The sequence below is a fragment of the Phallusia mammillata genome, chromosome 8, assembly GCF_965637545.1.
Source record: "Phallusia mammillata chromosome 8, kaPhaMamm4.hap1.1, whole genome shotgun sequence".
NCBI classification, from domain to species: domain Eukaryota; kingdom Metazoa; phylum Chordata; class Ascidiacea; order Phlebobranchia; family Ascidiidae; genus Phallusia; species Phallusia mammillata.
In genome coordinates, this window is record NC_137259.1 from 347,898 (window position 1) to 364,022 (window position 16,125).

At 35.5% G+C, this 16,125-nt stretch overlaps 1 protein-coding gene across 2 annotated transcripts; it reads left to right on the forward strand.

The window, feature by feature from the left end:
• The first annotated feature begins 2,243 nt into the window (after window positions 1-2,243).
• On the forward strand, window positions 2,244-16,102 carry LOC145205463 (uncharacterized). Of its 2 annotated transcripts, none has more exons than XM_080078190.1 (31): window positions 2,244-2,398; window positions 2,527-2,678; window positions 3,102-3,188; window positions 3,303-3,440; window positions 3,595-3,744; window positions 3,912-4,001; window positions 4,088-4,150; window positions 4,464-4,544; window positions 4,913-5,162; window positions 5,404-5,489; window positions 5,560-5,610; window positions 5,928-5,976; window positions 6,167-6,205; window positions 6,280-6,378; window positions 6,471-6,563; window positions 6,860-7,001; window positions 7,862-7,936; window positions 8,075-8,197; window positions 8,344-8,517; window positions 8,927-9,159; window positions 9,755-9,910; window positions 10,216-10,320; window positions 10,426-10,536; window positions 10,778-10,920; window positions 11,401-11,593; window positions 11,901-11,973; window positions 12,088-12,278; window positions 12,517-12,727; window positions 13,987-14,025; window positions 14,343-14,908; window positions 15,010-16,102. In XM_080078190.1, the coding sequence occupies exons 1-31, from the start codon at window positions 2,349-2,351 to the stop codon at window positions 15,209-15,211; spliced, it is 4,215 nt and encodes a 1,404-aa protein (XP_079934316.1). In that variant the 5' UTR covers window positions 2,244-2,348; the 3' UTR covers window positions 15,212-16,102. The 2 variants fall into 2 exon arrangements, with proteins under 2 accessions (XP_079934316.1, XP_079934317.1); XM_080078191.1 differs by having other exon boundaries at window positions 5,560-5,604.
• The last annotated feature ends 23 nt before the right edge of the window (window positions 16,103-16,125 follow it).

Genomic DNA, 16,125 nt, shown 5'->3' on the forward strand with positions numbered 1-16,125 from the left:
TTTTACTCCACAAATTTCTCACTTTTTGACAAAAACTATCTCAAAATTTTTATGACGCATTGTGTATTTATGACGTCAGAAAGTCAATTGGTTACGACAATGGTTGCTACACGCTTGAGTAGCTACGAACGCTTGGAAATGATGAGCACTGAAATTTCTTCGTTTTATTTTAAAGCCAAGCAAACTTTGGTGTTTAATTGTTACAATTTGTGATTGTTTATTATTTGCTTTTAAACTGACCAAATTGTTTTGTTGAAATATTTTGTTTTCATCTGTTAACTCATCAGTTTTGGTTGAGTTTAGTGATTTTTCATAATTTTATTTTGATTATTATTGTAGTTTTTTTACACAACAAAATGTTTCTGTTAATGCTACAAACATTGTTAACAGAATAAAGATTTGGTTGGGTTCTTAGAGTAACGGTTTCTTTGAACTCGATAATCACCAAACATAAAGTTGGTTACCACTTACCACAGAAAATGTGAAATTTGTATCATTCTCAACTAATTCATAAATGTTACTGACTTATTATTTGCCCCTGATTTATTATGTTGTTGTTATTATTGTTTATGTGCATTGTTTGGATTAGGTAAAACCTTAAAGAACGAAAGGACTGATTTCAGTTTAGTTACAGTCTTAAGTTTATATCATCACAACTTATGCAAAAGAAATCTCTGTAATAAACAAACAATGTTTTTAAATATTATCATTAATGGGTCATATAGTTTGTTTGGGAAAGTTTGGCTAATTTTTATTGGTTTGTTCTGAATTTTATTGTTTTTCTTACTATTGTTTTGTTAGAAATATTATTATTGGCTGTTAATAGGGTTGTTCATTGTTCAACTCAGTTTAATAATATTCAGTGGAAAACTTGATTGATCACTTTACAGATAGTTGTAGCTGTCAACGTTAGAAATTTGGTGTTTGTATTTTCTTTACTAATCCTACAACAACATTGTGGAACAAACACTGGATTAGGGTTTATTTATATTTCTTACATGATTGATGACTTCTTTCAATGATGACTGCAATGTTATGTCAATAAAAGCCAAGTTCATGTACTTATAACCTGTCTGGGTGCAAAGCTTGGGACTCATTACTTATTACTGGCTCTGTGTGTATGTGATGAGGTTTGTACATTAAGTGCAGTAGAGTTAAAAATCATCAGTAAGAAACGCCAGCATTTAGAGTTGTAATAAACTGTGGCAATCTCACCTAGTGTTTCAATTTGAAAACAGAAGAAACTGTGAACCACATAGATGGTGGAACACAATGCTAACATTAGCAGTGTTGTAAGACATGAAAATATATGTGTTTAAATTTATTGAAAAATTCTTCAATCATGTTATAGTGGTACCCATTCTGCTTAGTTATGAGTCCATGACAATCAATTACAAATAAATTAAAATTAAGTTGCATTTGTATCTAAAGTCTGTAAATTTGTCTTTGCCACTTATTTGCTTGCCAATCATGTTGAGTAAACCAAAGCTCTTGTTGGTTCGAGCAAATATTACAATATTTCAAGTGTTTGCAGAAAAGCTCTCCGACTAGCTGTGGTGAAAGTAAGTGCATACTTTAGCAAGCGATATTAAATTCCCAGGCTTCCCAGAATTCTTAGTAAAAAGCAAAATAGCTTTAAAGTCATATGTCACATCAATTTGTTCAGGAAAATATTTGCAATGTTTTGTTGAAAACATGCATTCACATTTCACAATAAAAACAAGTCAATTGCAAATTTAATTTAAACATTTGCAACAACTGTATTGTTTTAAAATTTTACCACAAGTATTAATTTCAATCATATTTGTGAGTTATGACAAAGATTCAATTCAGTTTCAATCAATTGTGAAGCATTTAAGTGGTCGTAACTTGATCTTAGTCGAGGTTTCACTTTTCGTTGTGGTTTGATATCTCAGTGTTCGGTTTTGTTGACAAAGAATGATAGTGGAATGTTATACATTTATCTGCTATTGTCGACCTCATGTAATTTGTGACCTTTGTGTGAAACAGACTTTTTGTATTTCTATTGTTCATGTTTGGTGGTAAACAACTCTGTTATCCATCTGATATTAAACTAATAGCACAACAAGTTGAAAACTTTATCATTGAATTTTGTCTGATCAATTTAATGTTGTGTTAAGATCAACTATTTTCACTTCTTTTGTTGAAATTTAAATACCTTGGTGTTGTTTTTGCACCTTTTGTGGTTTGTGTTTTTATTACCACATATTGTCACAACTGCTCAACTGTCCATATTTCTTCCAATATTATAGGTGTGGATATTTTATAAGTTCACTGTGTTGTTTTGAAATAATTTTAAAGATGATTTTGTAGCAAAAACATTCACGATGTCTTCACACAGAAAAACATCTGCACCAGGAAGAAATAATAAGATAAAGTAGGTTGAAATTTTCTTCACAAACATTTTTCGAAACAGAAAACAAATATTCAAAAATTTTGCTGCTTTAAAGATTACTTAAATATAAAAAACAGATCTCACACCTTTTTGTTATATTTTCTAATCAGTCGGTTGCACGATGGATCCGGGGATGCGGATGAATTTGATGAGTTTGGAATATTACGAACAAGTGACCGAAACTCAAACTCAGTTCCGATTGACGACCCGAGTTTAATGTTGAGTGACGGAGACACAAGCGCCCAAATGGTGGAAACATCAGGTAGATTTGTAAAAGATAAAAGTTGTAACAATCTGCGAGTGTAACTGATGTCACTGATGATGGCATGAGCATTTTCCGGGAAGTTCTTGCATTTCATTGTTTTCTTTGTTTATCGTGCAGTGTACTACCCATATTCAGTGTTATTTACCCTGATAAAGGCGACCTGTATAGGACGTCGAAATGTCGGAATAAAAATACATTTGCCAGAAGAGCTCTTTAAACTTGATGTAATGCCCGGCAGCAACAGCTTATATATTTTCCGAAACGTTTGAATAATTAAGCATTTCGCTCTGTATGTATATTTGGGCAATTATTTTCGTCCTTAAACTTATGAACAGATTCTTTGATAGTGTTCTATAAACAATCTGTAAGTATAAATATTTTATGTCAAACATAAAATAAATGTCAAAATGTTTGTTTTAGAAAATGAGCTTCAAAGCAGAGCATCTCATCAACATCACGGAATGACTTCAGATTCAGAACCTCTGTTGGATTTTAGCACAACATCAGGTTTGTAACAAATACCACAAACGCCTGTATTTTGGCAAAATAAAACAAATTACTGTACTAGCACTTTTGTCATGCAATAACATTTTTGCCAAAATTAATATTTGCTTTGTTTAGGAAATGTTGGCTTATCAGATTTTCGATCGCAACTTGATGATTTAGCTGCAGACTTAACCGGAGCATCAGAAGATATTTCAAAAGCAAGCGATGGGAAACCTAAAAAACATAAACCTCCAGCTTCCAATGATTCTGCAAGTAAGAACCTGCCCATTGATAAAATCTATTGCCTTAACATTTTAGTAATTATTTCCTAAAACATAGAAAAAATGTGCTTTTAGTTTTATTTGAAATAGAAACTTTGCCATTATTTCCTTTTTCAAACAAACATGAAAATTAATATGAATTTTAGGTCAACACCAAGATGAGACAGAGTCTTTGACAGAATTTGAGGAGATTGAGCGATTGATTCAAGCTAACACGGCAGCTGACAGTGATGATGATTTGTCCGATATTCCTGAAGATCTGGAGCAAAAAATATTGTCTGGTCGAAAAAGCAGAGGTGATTAAAATCTTATTATTTGAAATTAAACTGAGCTGACTTTAAATGTATATTTTATACATATCTGTACAAATTTCTTCCTATGATCATATATCTACCTAAATTACATAACGTTGTAAATCTAGGTCTGTAAAATTGGGAAAAACATCTGAATTATATTTTTGCAGAAAGTACAAGAAGTGATGGAAGATCTGACAGAGGGAGATCCCCCACTAATGATGCTGAATCGTCTGATTCCTCTTCTTCAAAGTCATCGAGTAAGATTTAGCAAACTGTCATCCAAAACTTCCAACAAATATCCTGCAGCTGTTTTTGTAATTTTCCGAATAAATTATTTTTACAGGAGGCGAAAAGAAGTTAGTCGCATCGAAAGGAGTTCATCATGACACAGGTTATGCAAGTGAAGGTAAAATATTATCAGGAAATATTCCAACAACATACATAAGCTTCTCAGAAATACATTAAACATCAGTTAACCCGGACAAAACACGAGGAACAAAAATGATTTGTAATGTGGTTAGGCTTTAACTAATCGACATCGGTTAATCTGGATCTTCGCCTAATCCGGGCACTTTTTCGGTCCAAACGGGTCCGGATTAACTGGAGTTTACTGTATTATACATTATTGGAAGGAAAAAGCATAAAAAACTGTCAAAATAATAATGATTAATGTTTGTGTGAAATACTTGATAGAGTATTTTAAAGTATTTTGTTTACAGGTTTGAAAACACCAGAAGACACTCCAGGCCCATCGGTAAACACCGAACAGCACCAAGACTTTCCCCAGCTAAACCATGAAGGTAGCCAAGCAAAAATATTGTTATCAGTTTTAATCCACTGGTGGGATTCAGCCGGTTCGCACCGGTTCTATACAACTGTCTCACGAAATTTTGTGAGATCAGCGCACCGGTTAGCATTACTGGTTACTGTCAATGGACTTTTTTTGTGACAGAACCAGCTGAAAATTATGACTTTTGTGATAGAACCCGCTGACAAAATTTTTTAATCCCACCGCTGGTTAAATCAACAAACAAGTTCAACATGGTTGTGTATTTACCTTACAGCAAAAAAAACACATAAAAATGAGCAAAACTTTAAGGTCACATGCACATCACTGTTCACCCACTATACAAAACCTGAGCAAATATGGAAAAACTTTTTTATACAGAATCTGAGGAATCATTGCCACCTTTGCATTCATGGTTGATTGAACGTGAAGATGAGCCGTTACACTCGACCGGTCGCACACCCTCGCATGAAAACTTGAACGAGTTGTATTCACCTGCTTCTCGACAAGTTGTTTTGTCTTCAGACGAGGGTGAAAATGAGATAAACACGACGGGTGGTACCGACCTTGACGTGACCATGGATCGGTTCATGGTCCCAACACAACGAGCTGACTCTCATCAGCCAAACAGGTTTGTATTAATTAGCTGTGGTAAATGGTAGGCAGTTAGTGAAATGTGAAATACATCGGTGGCCAATAAATACAAAATATCAATCTATATTTTTCTGTACTATTATGTACCATTTTTATATCCATTATCAAAATAGACACATTGCAATTCAATACAATTTCATGCAGAGATGTCATTTGTTTTTAAGCCAAAGTTTTAACTGGAAGTTTTTTTCAAATACACAGCTTGCATATTTTTTTAGTTTGGTTGCAACTTTTGGAACAACTGAAGAATTTCGTGATTTGTTGATTCGACAATTGGACGATATGCAAACAGATGAGTTCGTGGGTAAGAATCATTCAAATATCTGTTAACAACCAGAATCAACACCAGATTCACATGAATTTTTAATCTACAGAAGGAGAAAAGTTGCCTGAAAACCAAAATGAAGAGGAAAAACAAGGTGCAGGTAAAACATAAAATTGTTTTTACTTTTTTTGGTTAACTGGCAATTATATACAAATATTGTATAATTGCCCAGTTTAGCAAAAGGAAGTGTTATGAAATATGCCTGGCAACAAAACATTATTTATACATATTCATTTTCTGGTAAATAAGAAAACAAAAATATTTATGAATATGTTTACCAGCATGCAACCTCTGACAGATGGCACATAATGGGGCTATGCTAAAGTAAGGTTTTCAAGTCAATCACATTGTATATTGTGACAGGCTGAAATTCAAAAAATTATAAAAGTTGTCAACAAAATGATTGTTTTGTTTCAGAATCGGGTCAACTATCTTCAAGCACAGGGAAGAGAAAAAAGCTTCCTCAGTAAGTAATGCCTGAGGGCGTGATTCAAATCCATGCCGTGTGCCGGTCATTATCACACTGGTGCCCATTTGTCTAATGCATAGTAGTGTGGAAAGACTATTTACTTATAAATAAACTTGCTGTGTTTGCATGTATGTATTTGTGTGATTTGGGAAAATTGTTAAATTAATTAAATGTTGCAAATCTGCAGACAACCTCGTGAAAGAGGAAAAAGTCCGAACAGAACAAGGTACAGTGGATTGGATTTATGTGTTGCAGAAGTTAACGAACAATCATTGGAAACTATTGTGTTGATTTGTTTAGGATGTCACCTAGGACGCAACCCAGCAGAGGTCAAGTTCAAGTGAAACCACAATCCCGATCCAAGTTGAAGTTATCACCGAGCAACAAACAATCACCACGGTAACAAACACTCTAAGTTGTTTGTGTACAGCATCAGATAAAACTGTTTGTGAAACAGATCCTTTTTTAATCTATAACTTTGTGATTGGCAGGGATAACACGTTGTCATCCGAGCGGACGAGGACTTCATCTCGGTCTCCAGCTGCGAGTCGAGTTCGGAGGAAAAATCCACAATCAAGTGGAAGGTGAGATTTGAGAGTTACAGGTTTCAAGGGGCTCAGCTTTGTCCCAGGGTTTCTTAAACTGGGAGGTCTTGTCTCTACTCTGGTTGTTTTGTAGAATAATTGTCTCATAAAAATTGTTCTCATGAAACAATTGAAGTTTGTGGGCAAACTGGCTTTTCTGTTCTTATACATAGAGCTGAAGTGGTGGTTACGTTAAATATATTGGCAGTCCCTGGTGTGAACTTGTGCACAAGTTTTCTGCATTTATAAAAATAAGCCACAATACATGTACATGTAGTTTTGCAATCTTGTTCCAGGATAAGCGCATCTCTGCATCGTGAGAGCAGCACTGATGAGATGAGCATCCACTCGGATATTTCACGAACTGAACTTAAATCAAAACTCAGGGAGGAAGCTTTGAGTCGTAAACGTGAAGAGGAAATGGTTCGAGAACTACAGGTTGGTTGTTTTGTTCCAACTTGATGTTTTGTGCCACATAACTTGTCCATGTGCAAACAAAGTAAAAGTAAACAAACACTTGTTTATTAAATTAGTTGATGCATTTTGCTGGGCTTGTTTTTGGCTGTAAACTGTAAAAAATATCATACGCTTTTGTTTTTGACACAAACTATTGTTTAAACATTTGTTGCATAAACATGAATAACATGTCTCAGGTATTTCAGTCTGTGTCAATATGTTACAAAGTGTCCGGACATCAACAGTAGATAGTTAGCTCGCTTGTACAAGTGGAAATTACTGAGTTGGCACTTGGCAGGCATATTTACAGTTTGTGCACCGAGAGCAACAAAGAACACTGGTTTTCTTACTGAACCATTAGATAAGTTTTTGTGTGAAAAGTTGTTTAAGAAAGTTTCAGTGTTGAAAGAGAGATTTAACTGAGATATGTTTTGCTGAGCATTTATATTCCTGCCCTTTGACAATATGATTTTTATGTTGATTGTGTGGTCGACACTTAAGTGTTTTGTGTGTTTAAGGGATTACGGAGTTTGTGAAGAGATTAAAAAAACACGACGATTTAATCTCCCCAACAATGCCAGGCAACATTCTTTAAACAAATCAACTTTTTCATTGTTGTTGGTTTCCCCGACCAAGCTCAGTCTCCACGGTAAAATCTCCCAAGAAAACAAGTTATCACTTCACCAAGTTTTTGTGAGGGAGAATAGAAAGTCAAAAACATGAAACTTTTGAGATAAAAGTTTGTTTTGCAGCAAAATTGGGTTTTTAGTTTTTATGTCAGTCACAAGCTACAAAAGCAGAAACATTTTGGACATTTTTTTCAGTTTTGTTTTTTGTTTCAGAGCAACTATGATTCTTTGTTGATGAAATTTGCCCAAGCTGAAAACACAATTGACCATCTTAGAGTGGGAGCTAAGGTAACAAGTTATAATGTGTAAAATTTCTTGCACAAACTCTTTTTAATTTTTCATGTCACTATGTTGTTTGTATTTAAATTATAAATATTGTAATGTTTTTTTAACAACAATTTAATCAAGAACAAAATATTTTATCAGATAAACATTTTTGCATCTGTCCCCCGTCCTTCCCCGGAAGATCCCACTCTTCCATTCGAAGAAGCTCAATTGAAACAACAACAATCAGAAGACAATCAAAACATTCCACAACAACAATCACAGGTAAAGTTGATTGTCATAAATGATTTTTATGTTTACTGAACTTTTAATTTAAATAGTGGGTAAAAATGTTTCATTAAAATAATTTGTTGCAACTCTACATATATTTTCAACAATTTTGGAAAAAATACCAATGTTGACATTTTTAGTTCAACCCCGGCATGCATCCTGGCAATCATTATCACCAATCTTCCGGTGGCTCTTTTGCCCCCTCTGCTGGCTCAAAACGTGACAGTTTAGTGGAAAGTAGTCTTCAACTCCCGGCCGCTGCAACCACAGAATTTCTTAAAGTTGCTCTTCAACTACAAGCAAAGGATTTACAGGTCTGTTCAAATATATTCTCCAACATTTTTGAACAAATATTGTTGATATCTGATTTTTTAAGTTTTAATTCCTTGTGTTTTCTGTAAGCATTTATTTTTACCTTCTATGGGTTCTGATATTAAAACCATAAGAAAATGCGATTGGATTCATAAAATGTTTAAACCAATATTGTTGACATCTGATTTTTTACAAAGGTTTTAGTTGCTTGTGGTATTTTTTGTAAGCATTTATTTTGCCTTCTGTAAGCATTTTGGTTTTGACATTAAAACTGTAACAAACTACATTTGAAAACCAAAACTAGATCATATCAAACTAAGGTTTAGGTTTACAAAGTAGTTTTCTTGCTTCAGAAAGATTTTTGTCTTTCATTTCCCTAACACTTGAAAATCTTTCTTGTTTATTTCTCAGGACAAAATAGAATTATTCAGTCAATTGCTGAATGAGACAGAATTGGATCCGGACGAGATGCAACGTGCGATGGACGCGATCACAGAATCACTCCGTAATCTTGAGCAGGATTACTTGAACGCCGTCGACGAACACATGGTCGAGCAGAAGAAACGGATGTTGGCCACTGGGGGCAGTGTGGATCAATGTCAGCAGTTTGATCCTGGTCGAGTCATGGAACGAGACATTGGCAGGTAACGTTTCAATTCAAACTTGTGTTTATTGGTTCAACTTTTAAACAAATTTAAACAACTTGTATGGGTTGAGTAAAAACTTTGTAACCCAAGTATTCTGTGTGCATTCTCTGTTAGCAACAAAAAAGGAGACTAAAAAAGCTAGATATAATTTTCAGTGGCAAGGTGATTGTTTCTCTTCACACTTGTCAATTTAAACTTGTGTTTCATTGTTTAGTTGTTAATTTTTGAACAAACTTAAACAATTTATACTAGATAAGTGAAAACTTTTCATTCCAAATCTTATTTGTGCATTCTCGTTTACAAAGGGTCAGAAAAAGCATGATATAATTTTCTGTGGCATAAATATATCTGTCAGGGATCTTAGAACTGATCATCCCTAATACTTTGTGATATTTGTGGTGACACTTTATGCCTAAAATTGAAAGTCTCGTTCCTTAATACTTGGTGAACAACATGAATAGGAACTAAATATCATAATTTATTTTTAGTGACATAAACATAACAGAGGTTGAGGGTCAGAAAATAATCATCCCAAACACTTGGAATGGTGAAAGTTTTATGTTTAAAATTTCAATCCATCTTGTTTCTTTAGACTTGGTGACATGGTGAACAACCTGCGCACTCGTGTTGCCAACAAACAAGTACAACGACATCAACCTGTCAGCGCTCGCTCGTACGTAACTGAAAGTGAGGTGGCTAGCTCACCGGAGGGCGATGTTGACAGCAAATTTAATCAACTTCTTCACAAGTGAGACAAAATATTTATATCTTCGCTCTCATATTAAATAAAACTGTTTTTCAGTATATTTGTCTTAGGTTATAATCTTTTTGCAGTTGAATCTGAATTGTACTAATTGTATGACAAATTATCTAAGCAAAAACTATGTTAGTTTTGAGACTGAAAAAACAGTTTATGAAAAAATAGCAAAAAACTATGCAAAATATATGCTGGGTGATTAACAGTATTTGCAGAAAGCCAGCTTTCAAATTTGTTTGCTACAATAATAATTTATCATGAATCCAAGGTTTTAACAACTTTGCTCTATGTTTCAGATACAACCGTCCGCCGCCTACCGAGGACGGCCGCACAACGGCTGCAAGTCAATATTTGTCGTCGCAAGATGAAGAAGATTTCAGTCCACGGCCACTTTCAAACAGGTGAAACTTCATCTTATGGATACAAATATAAACAACAGAAGCGACATTAAATTGTAACTGGACATTTTTTCCTCAACCTTACAACAAATTATTTTTTCATCCCAGATATTTTGAACCAGCAACGGGTCAACTCGATACATCTGTGACATCGCAAACACCTCGAACTCCCAAGAGTTCACCACAAACACAACCTGGACGACAGCGTTACCAATCCAGGTAGGGGAAATACACTTTGTTTATAGAGTAAAGTTGGCTTAAGAATAATGTTTATGTAATTATAATCATATTACTTGATACATTATTTACTTGTTTACAAGTCACAGAAAATGTGCTAAAATTTTATTGCAACTAAAGTGTATCGCAAAAGCACTTCACCAGTTGTGGCAAAGTTGATTCATGTAACACCTGTTAGGTTTGGTTCAAAACCACTTAATCTGAATATTTTTTTCATGTGTAGCTTCAGCAGCATCGCTGACAGCGTTCCATCAACATCACCTTCTCCCACTAGGAGGAGCCATACTCGACTTCCTCGTCCAGTGGGAAAAAGTGGAAAAGAGCGTAGAGCACCATCGAGGGATGGAAAAAAATCCAACCAGGCTGGTAGGAGCAAAAACTTTAGTTTACAAGCCTATTAAAATGTTTAAAACATAGTAGTGGTCATAACGCTGTGTGTGAGAGTTTTCCACAATAAGTTTGAGTTAATAATTAACCAGCAACCCGCCACTATTTGAATTCCTTGACTCCACTCACAACAGCAAAGCACTGTCGGTTTGTGTCTTAACCAGATGTTTCTGCAATCTGTATTTCGAGAAGTTTGTGCCAGAGGTGTAACAAAGTTTAATTATCATTATAACCTTAACTAAATTAGGTCAAGGATGAAAAACAAATTTGTTTGAATGTAATTTCAGAAAAAAAACTCTTAGTTGTTCATCCTTTAGTTTTGAAGATATATATGTTTCGCTTTTGCAGTTTTGTGTAAAGTATTTTAGTTGCAGAAATGATTGATGTGAAAAGGCACAGTTTATTTGTTTAAGTAACTGAAACAAATATGCAGACATGTAATATGATGTTTTCCTGCAGACAAAGGGACAGACAGTGGGTTTGTCGGATCTGAAAGTAGTCGGCAATCTGCCTCTGCAACGCCTCTTCAACCGACGCGGGTCAAACTTGTGACGCGACCCCCCACCGCGGTCGACACTCAACCTAAACTTCCCGAGAAACGAGATCGAAATATCTCAGGGGGAACAACGTCAACTATGACAACAACCGACAGGTAGATGAGATTTGCAAGACAAATATAGATGCACCACAGTGGTGTTGTGACAAAATTCACTGATGTAAAAATCTCTAACAGAAGATTAACAGTGTATTTCTTGCTTAAAACGATGTATCACCATGACAAGTTATTTGTTAGTGCAAAAATCCTTAGGAAGCATTTAATATGTCAACTCTCATAATTTGTTTCTTTGCAAAAAAAAAAAAAATTCCCCAGAAACCAGATTTATAGATTAATAATACTTAAAAGTAAATATATTTTGGATTTTGCTTTTTTTAATGTTTGTATCAAACTTTTTTTCCAGGTTTCCAAACCGAACAGTTCCTCAGCCAAGTTACATAGACAGAGTTGGGATTTATAAACCTCCTAACATCCATGTAAGTACAAATCAACCACATTGCAACTTTGTGATTTACCATATTTTTTGATCTACTACACTAAATAACTTGCTCATTAAATAACAAATTTCAATCTAGTTATTTCCCTCATAGGATGATTCGTTGGATGATTTAAGCACAACATCAACCGTGCGTGAAGCACTCCGACCTCGACACCCATCACGATCTTGCTCCACTTCCACGGCCCCATCGCAAGCCACAGCTGTCAGGAAAGCACCATTTGGTGGTTTCCCACATGGGTCAAAAAGTGGGGCCAGTGTCAAGTCAAGGGACAGTGCTAAAAGGTGGGTGAATTGTTTTAAAATGTAAACATTAATTTATGGCTTGATGTGATGAAGAGAAATAGTTGTGAAGCATAACACATCATTGATATTGTTTCTTTTTGTGACATTTGCAAGTTGTTTGTGCAATTTTTACATGAAAATTTTTTAATGACCAAGTTCAAATGGTGTTTGTTGACATGTGATTCATAGCTTTAATATGTTGGCTGTTGTTACACTGTATTGTTTCCCATCTAACCAGGTCAGTTGCAAGCAGCATGCCGGACAGCACGTTGGACGCGATTCGAGGTGAAATATCTCGACTTAGAGGGGAAATAAATGCAGCAAAAGCAAATGAAAAAGAAAACATGCGGCCAGCTCACACTTCAACACCTAGACAGAAGTTTAACGGGAGAAATTCACCTGCAGTGTCTGACAACGAGCAACTGCAAGCTATAAGAGACGACATCAAGGTGATAAACATTAGTTTCTGTGCATAAATGCATAAATATTTTAATTTTAATTTAGGCACAAATATTTCATTGTTACTTTAGCACATTTGTGTTTGTTTTAGGAAACTGTTACACAACAAATGTTTACTTTAATCAGTACACAAGTATTGTTGAATTTATTGGAGCCAGCATTTTTAATCAAACAAAACATTTGTGAGACAAAGCAAAGCAGCTTGTTACTTGAGCAGATAACAAAACAGATTTAGATGTTTTGTGCCGGCGAACCGGTTGTGACAGGTCGTGACACGTTCAGTGTGTGCTGAGTCCTTTGTGTTTGTAATGACCGGCAAGTAAATACTGTGTGTGGTTCTGTTACAACTTAAGGAGAGAGTTTGTGGCCTGTTTTAAGATGTTTGCTCTCTCACAGTGGAATCTTCAGTTAAACCTTAGTACAGGACAGAAAAGTTGAATCACATTTTTTAAAGTTTAAAGTCTTTAGGTTTGTAGAAAACTTATGTTTGAAAATGTAACCATTTGTTTTCAGTCACAGATTAAAAGGAAAGGCATTCCTGTATAAATACTGTTTTGTGAAGTTTAATTGTAGTCTAGCAGTTGGAATGTACTTGCTTGAAGTTATTGTTTTGAATTAAAATGTTTTAAAGAAGTTAGTAGGCAAAACTAATTTTAGTTGTCATGTCATTATGGTAATGGCAACCTAATAACCCAACGGTGTGGTACATTGGGAGTCTCTATATATTTTGATCAAAAAATGTTTTACCAGGATTAAAAAATGTCTCAATAAATAAAACAACTTCTTTACAATCTACAACTTGAAAGTTAATAAATGCAGAAAGTTTTATTTAGTTTTTTATGAATTATGATGTGAATTGTTACAAATAAGCATCTGCACATCAGTTAAGAATGTCTTGGTTTTACCTTCCACCCTCGTACACTGATGATTATGAAAGTTCTGAGGCAGAATCAGGAATATTTGATGACGATTATTATTCACCGAGATCAGATCGAGGTTCACTAGATAATGAACAATCGCCTCGTAGAAATGAAAGTCCGCGCAGCATTTCACCAACGCTCGGCTCGCACAAGTCAAGATCGAGAAACAGAACACAGAGGATTTATAAAAGGGTAAAACCACTTGTGAGGTGCCGTTTAACTTTTTAAAACAAGGCGATAAAACTGAAGGCTGAAAATTCATCGGCATACTTAAATGACAATGTTGGTGTATCGTGTGAAATTTTCTGACAAACAAACGTGCTTTTCAGGCTTTAAAAGATGAAGTGCAGCGGGGAGGAACCAGAAAGGTGAGTCATGTTAATAATTGAATTAATAAGTAATATTTGTTAATCTTTATCACTGTTATCTGCACAAATTTACCTTCTTGCATTTTTACTGGTTTTTCCTCGCTTTTTGGTTTTTACATTCATTCATTTTGAGAATGACACAAGTTGCTATCGAAACGTCATGTTTCACACAAATATACTGGTTTGTTTGTTTCTGGTTAGGGTTTTTAAAACCCTGAGTTGTGTACATATGTGACTAAGCTATTGTGAATGCTGCTGTCATACAATATATCACCAGCATGAAACTCCACAAACAAGTGCTACTTCTCTGTTCACAGCCAACTGACGTTGATGACCTCAGTTTAAAATCAGCTGATCTCACAACTGGAAGGTCACGAGAGAGAGGACGAAGGTCACGCAGGTCAAGGTCATTAGGTCGCGATGATGCAAGTGAAGCAAGCACTCGTAGAAATGACTCCAGTCCAGAAGCTGAAGGTCGTCGCCGAAGGAGGTCAAGGTCACAAAACAGAAACCCATGGCAGGGTGGGTATTGGACATACGTGCCACCGACCCCACTTGTGACCCCTGTTTGGGGGGCGCCCCCACCTGGACGTACATACACACGAGCTCAATCCCCCGTCCATGTTGCCCCGATGTACGCACCCCCACAAGTTGTACATACAGCCCCAGTGATCGGACCCCCAACCCCCAGTATGGTTTACGTTGAGCCTCCAGCCCCGGTCGTGGGTCGGATGTACAGCACCCCTCGACAGGGAAGGATCTACACGACCCCCAGCAAACCGAGAGCTTCAGTTTATATTTCACCAAAACACGACACTGGAGGGAGCATGAGAAAGGCGAGCGTCTACATTGTGGAGAGTGACGGGGATGAACCGCTGAGAAGGTACAAAATATTTCATGCAACTGTTGCTGCGTGGGTTTTTAACCTGGCGACTTGGATACAATTATTTAAATTTGGTGATAACCAACAAGTTATATTTTCAGGAGTCATTTACGAAGATCATCATCAATGTCAAGACTTCACACGAAACCATCATCGCTTGTTGTTCTGCCTGACTCACGCTTAAATGATTCCATCGAGCGGGCAGAGCGATCGGCCGAACAACTCCGATCGCACTCCAGACAAATGTACCGAACTGTGCGAGATGATTTGTACCGAACACAACTTCTCGCAGAAACCATGTAGAGCAGATACCAATGTTGATGGAACAATTGTGGGAGTAGAAGTCTGGTTCACCAAGCACTCATGCAAGAAGAGTTAAATGCACAATACCCTTTAATGTACTGTCTGACAACATGTCCAATAACAAGAAAACTTAGTCATTTTTTTATTCCAGGGCAATCTTTGTTATTGTAGTTACTGTATGGCACACACTTTCTTGATTGTCTGCTTTTAATGTTTTAACTGATCAATTTTTTAACTGAAACACAAAGTTACTGGTTGTTACACATTTCCAAACCACCAATCCATTTTCTACTCTGTGTTTTATACGACGCACATAATCACACAAGTGCCATTAGCATTCCACACAATATTGTTATAAAGTGCCTGTAAATATTTTTTACACTCTGTGCCTCAACTTTATACAATTTTTTGCTTCTGTTACACAATTTTACGAATCACATCAGTTAGGAGTGATTTTAATTCTTAGCGCTGAAAATAATGTGATGTAACTTCAGATGTTTGGCACTGTCATAACACATGTAAATATTGTATTTAAGAAGTTTTATATTCAGAAAATTATTATGCCATGTTATTTTATCACATCCTCATAGATTTGTACATAGGAACATTTTTACTTTCGAGCAACAACAAAATTGAAGTTGTTACTTGTAGCATGATGTATGCTAGAATCAATGACTGATCAAAAAATTTGTAAATATTCTTGTTCAAAACTGTTTTCTGCAATTTTGAAGCAAAATTCAGTTCAACTGTGATTGTGCAAATTCTTCTTCACTCACAATTTTTGCACTGTGTAAACTAACTTCAATTTATTGGATTAAGTTAATTCCGTCCGTTGTTGACAGAAATGTTGCTGAATTTTAGTAAATAAAGAAAGGTTATAAGATATACAAATGTGTGCAGTTGTTTTACCAACC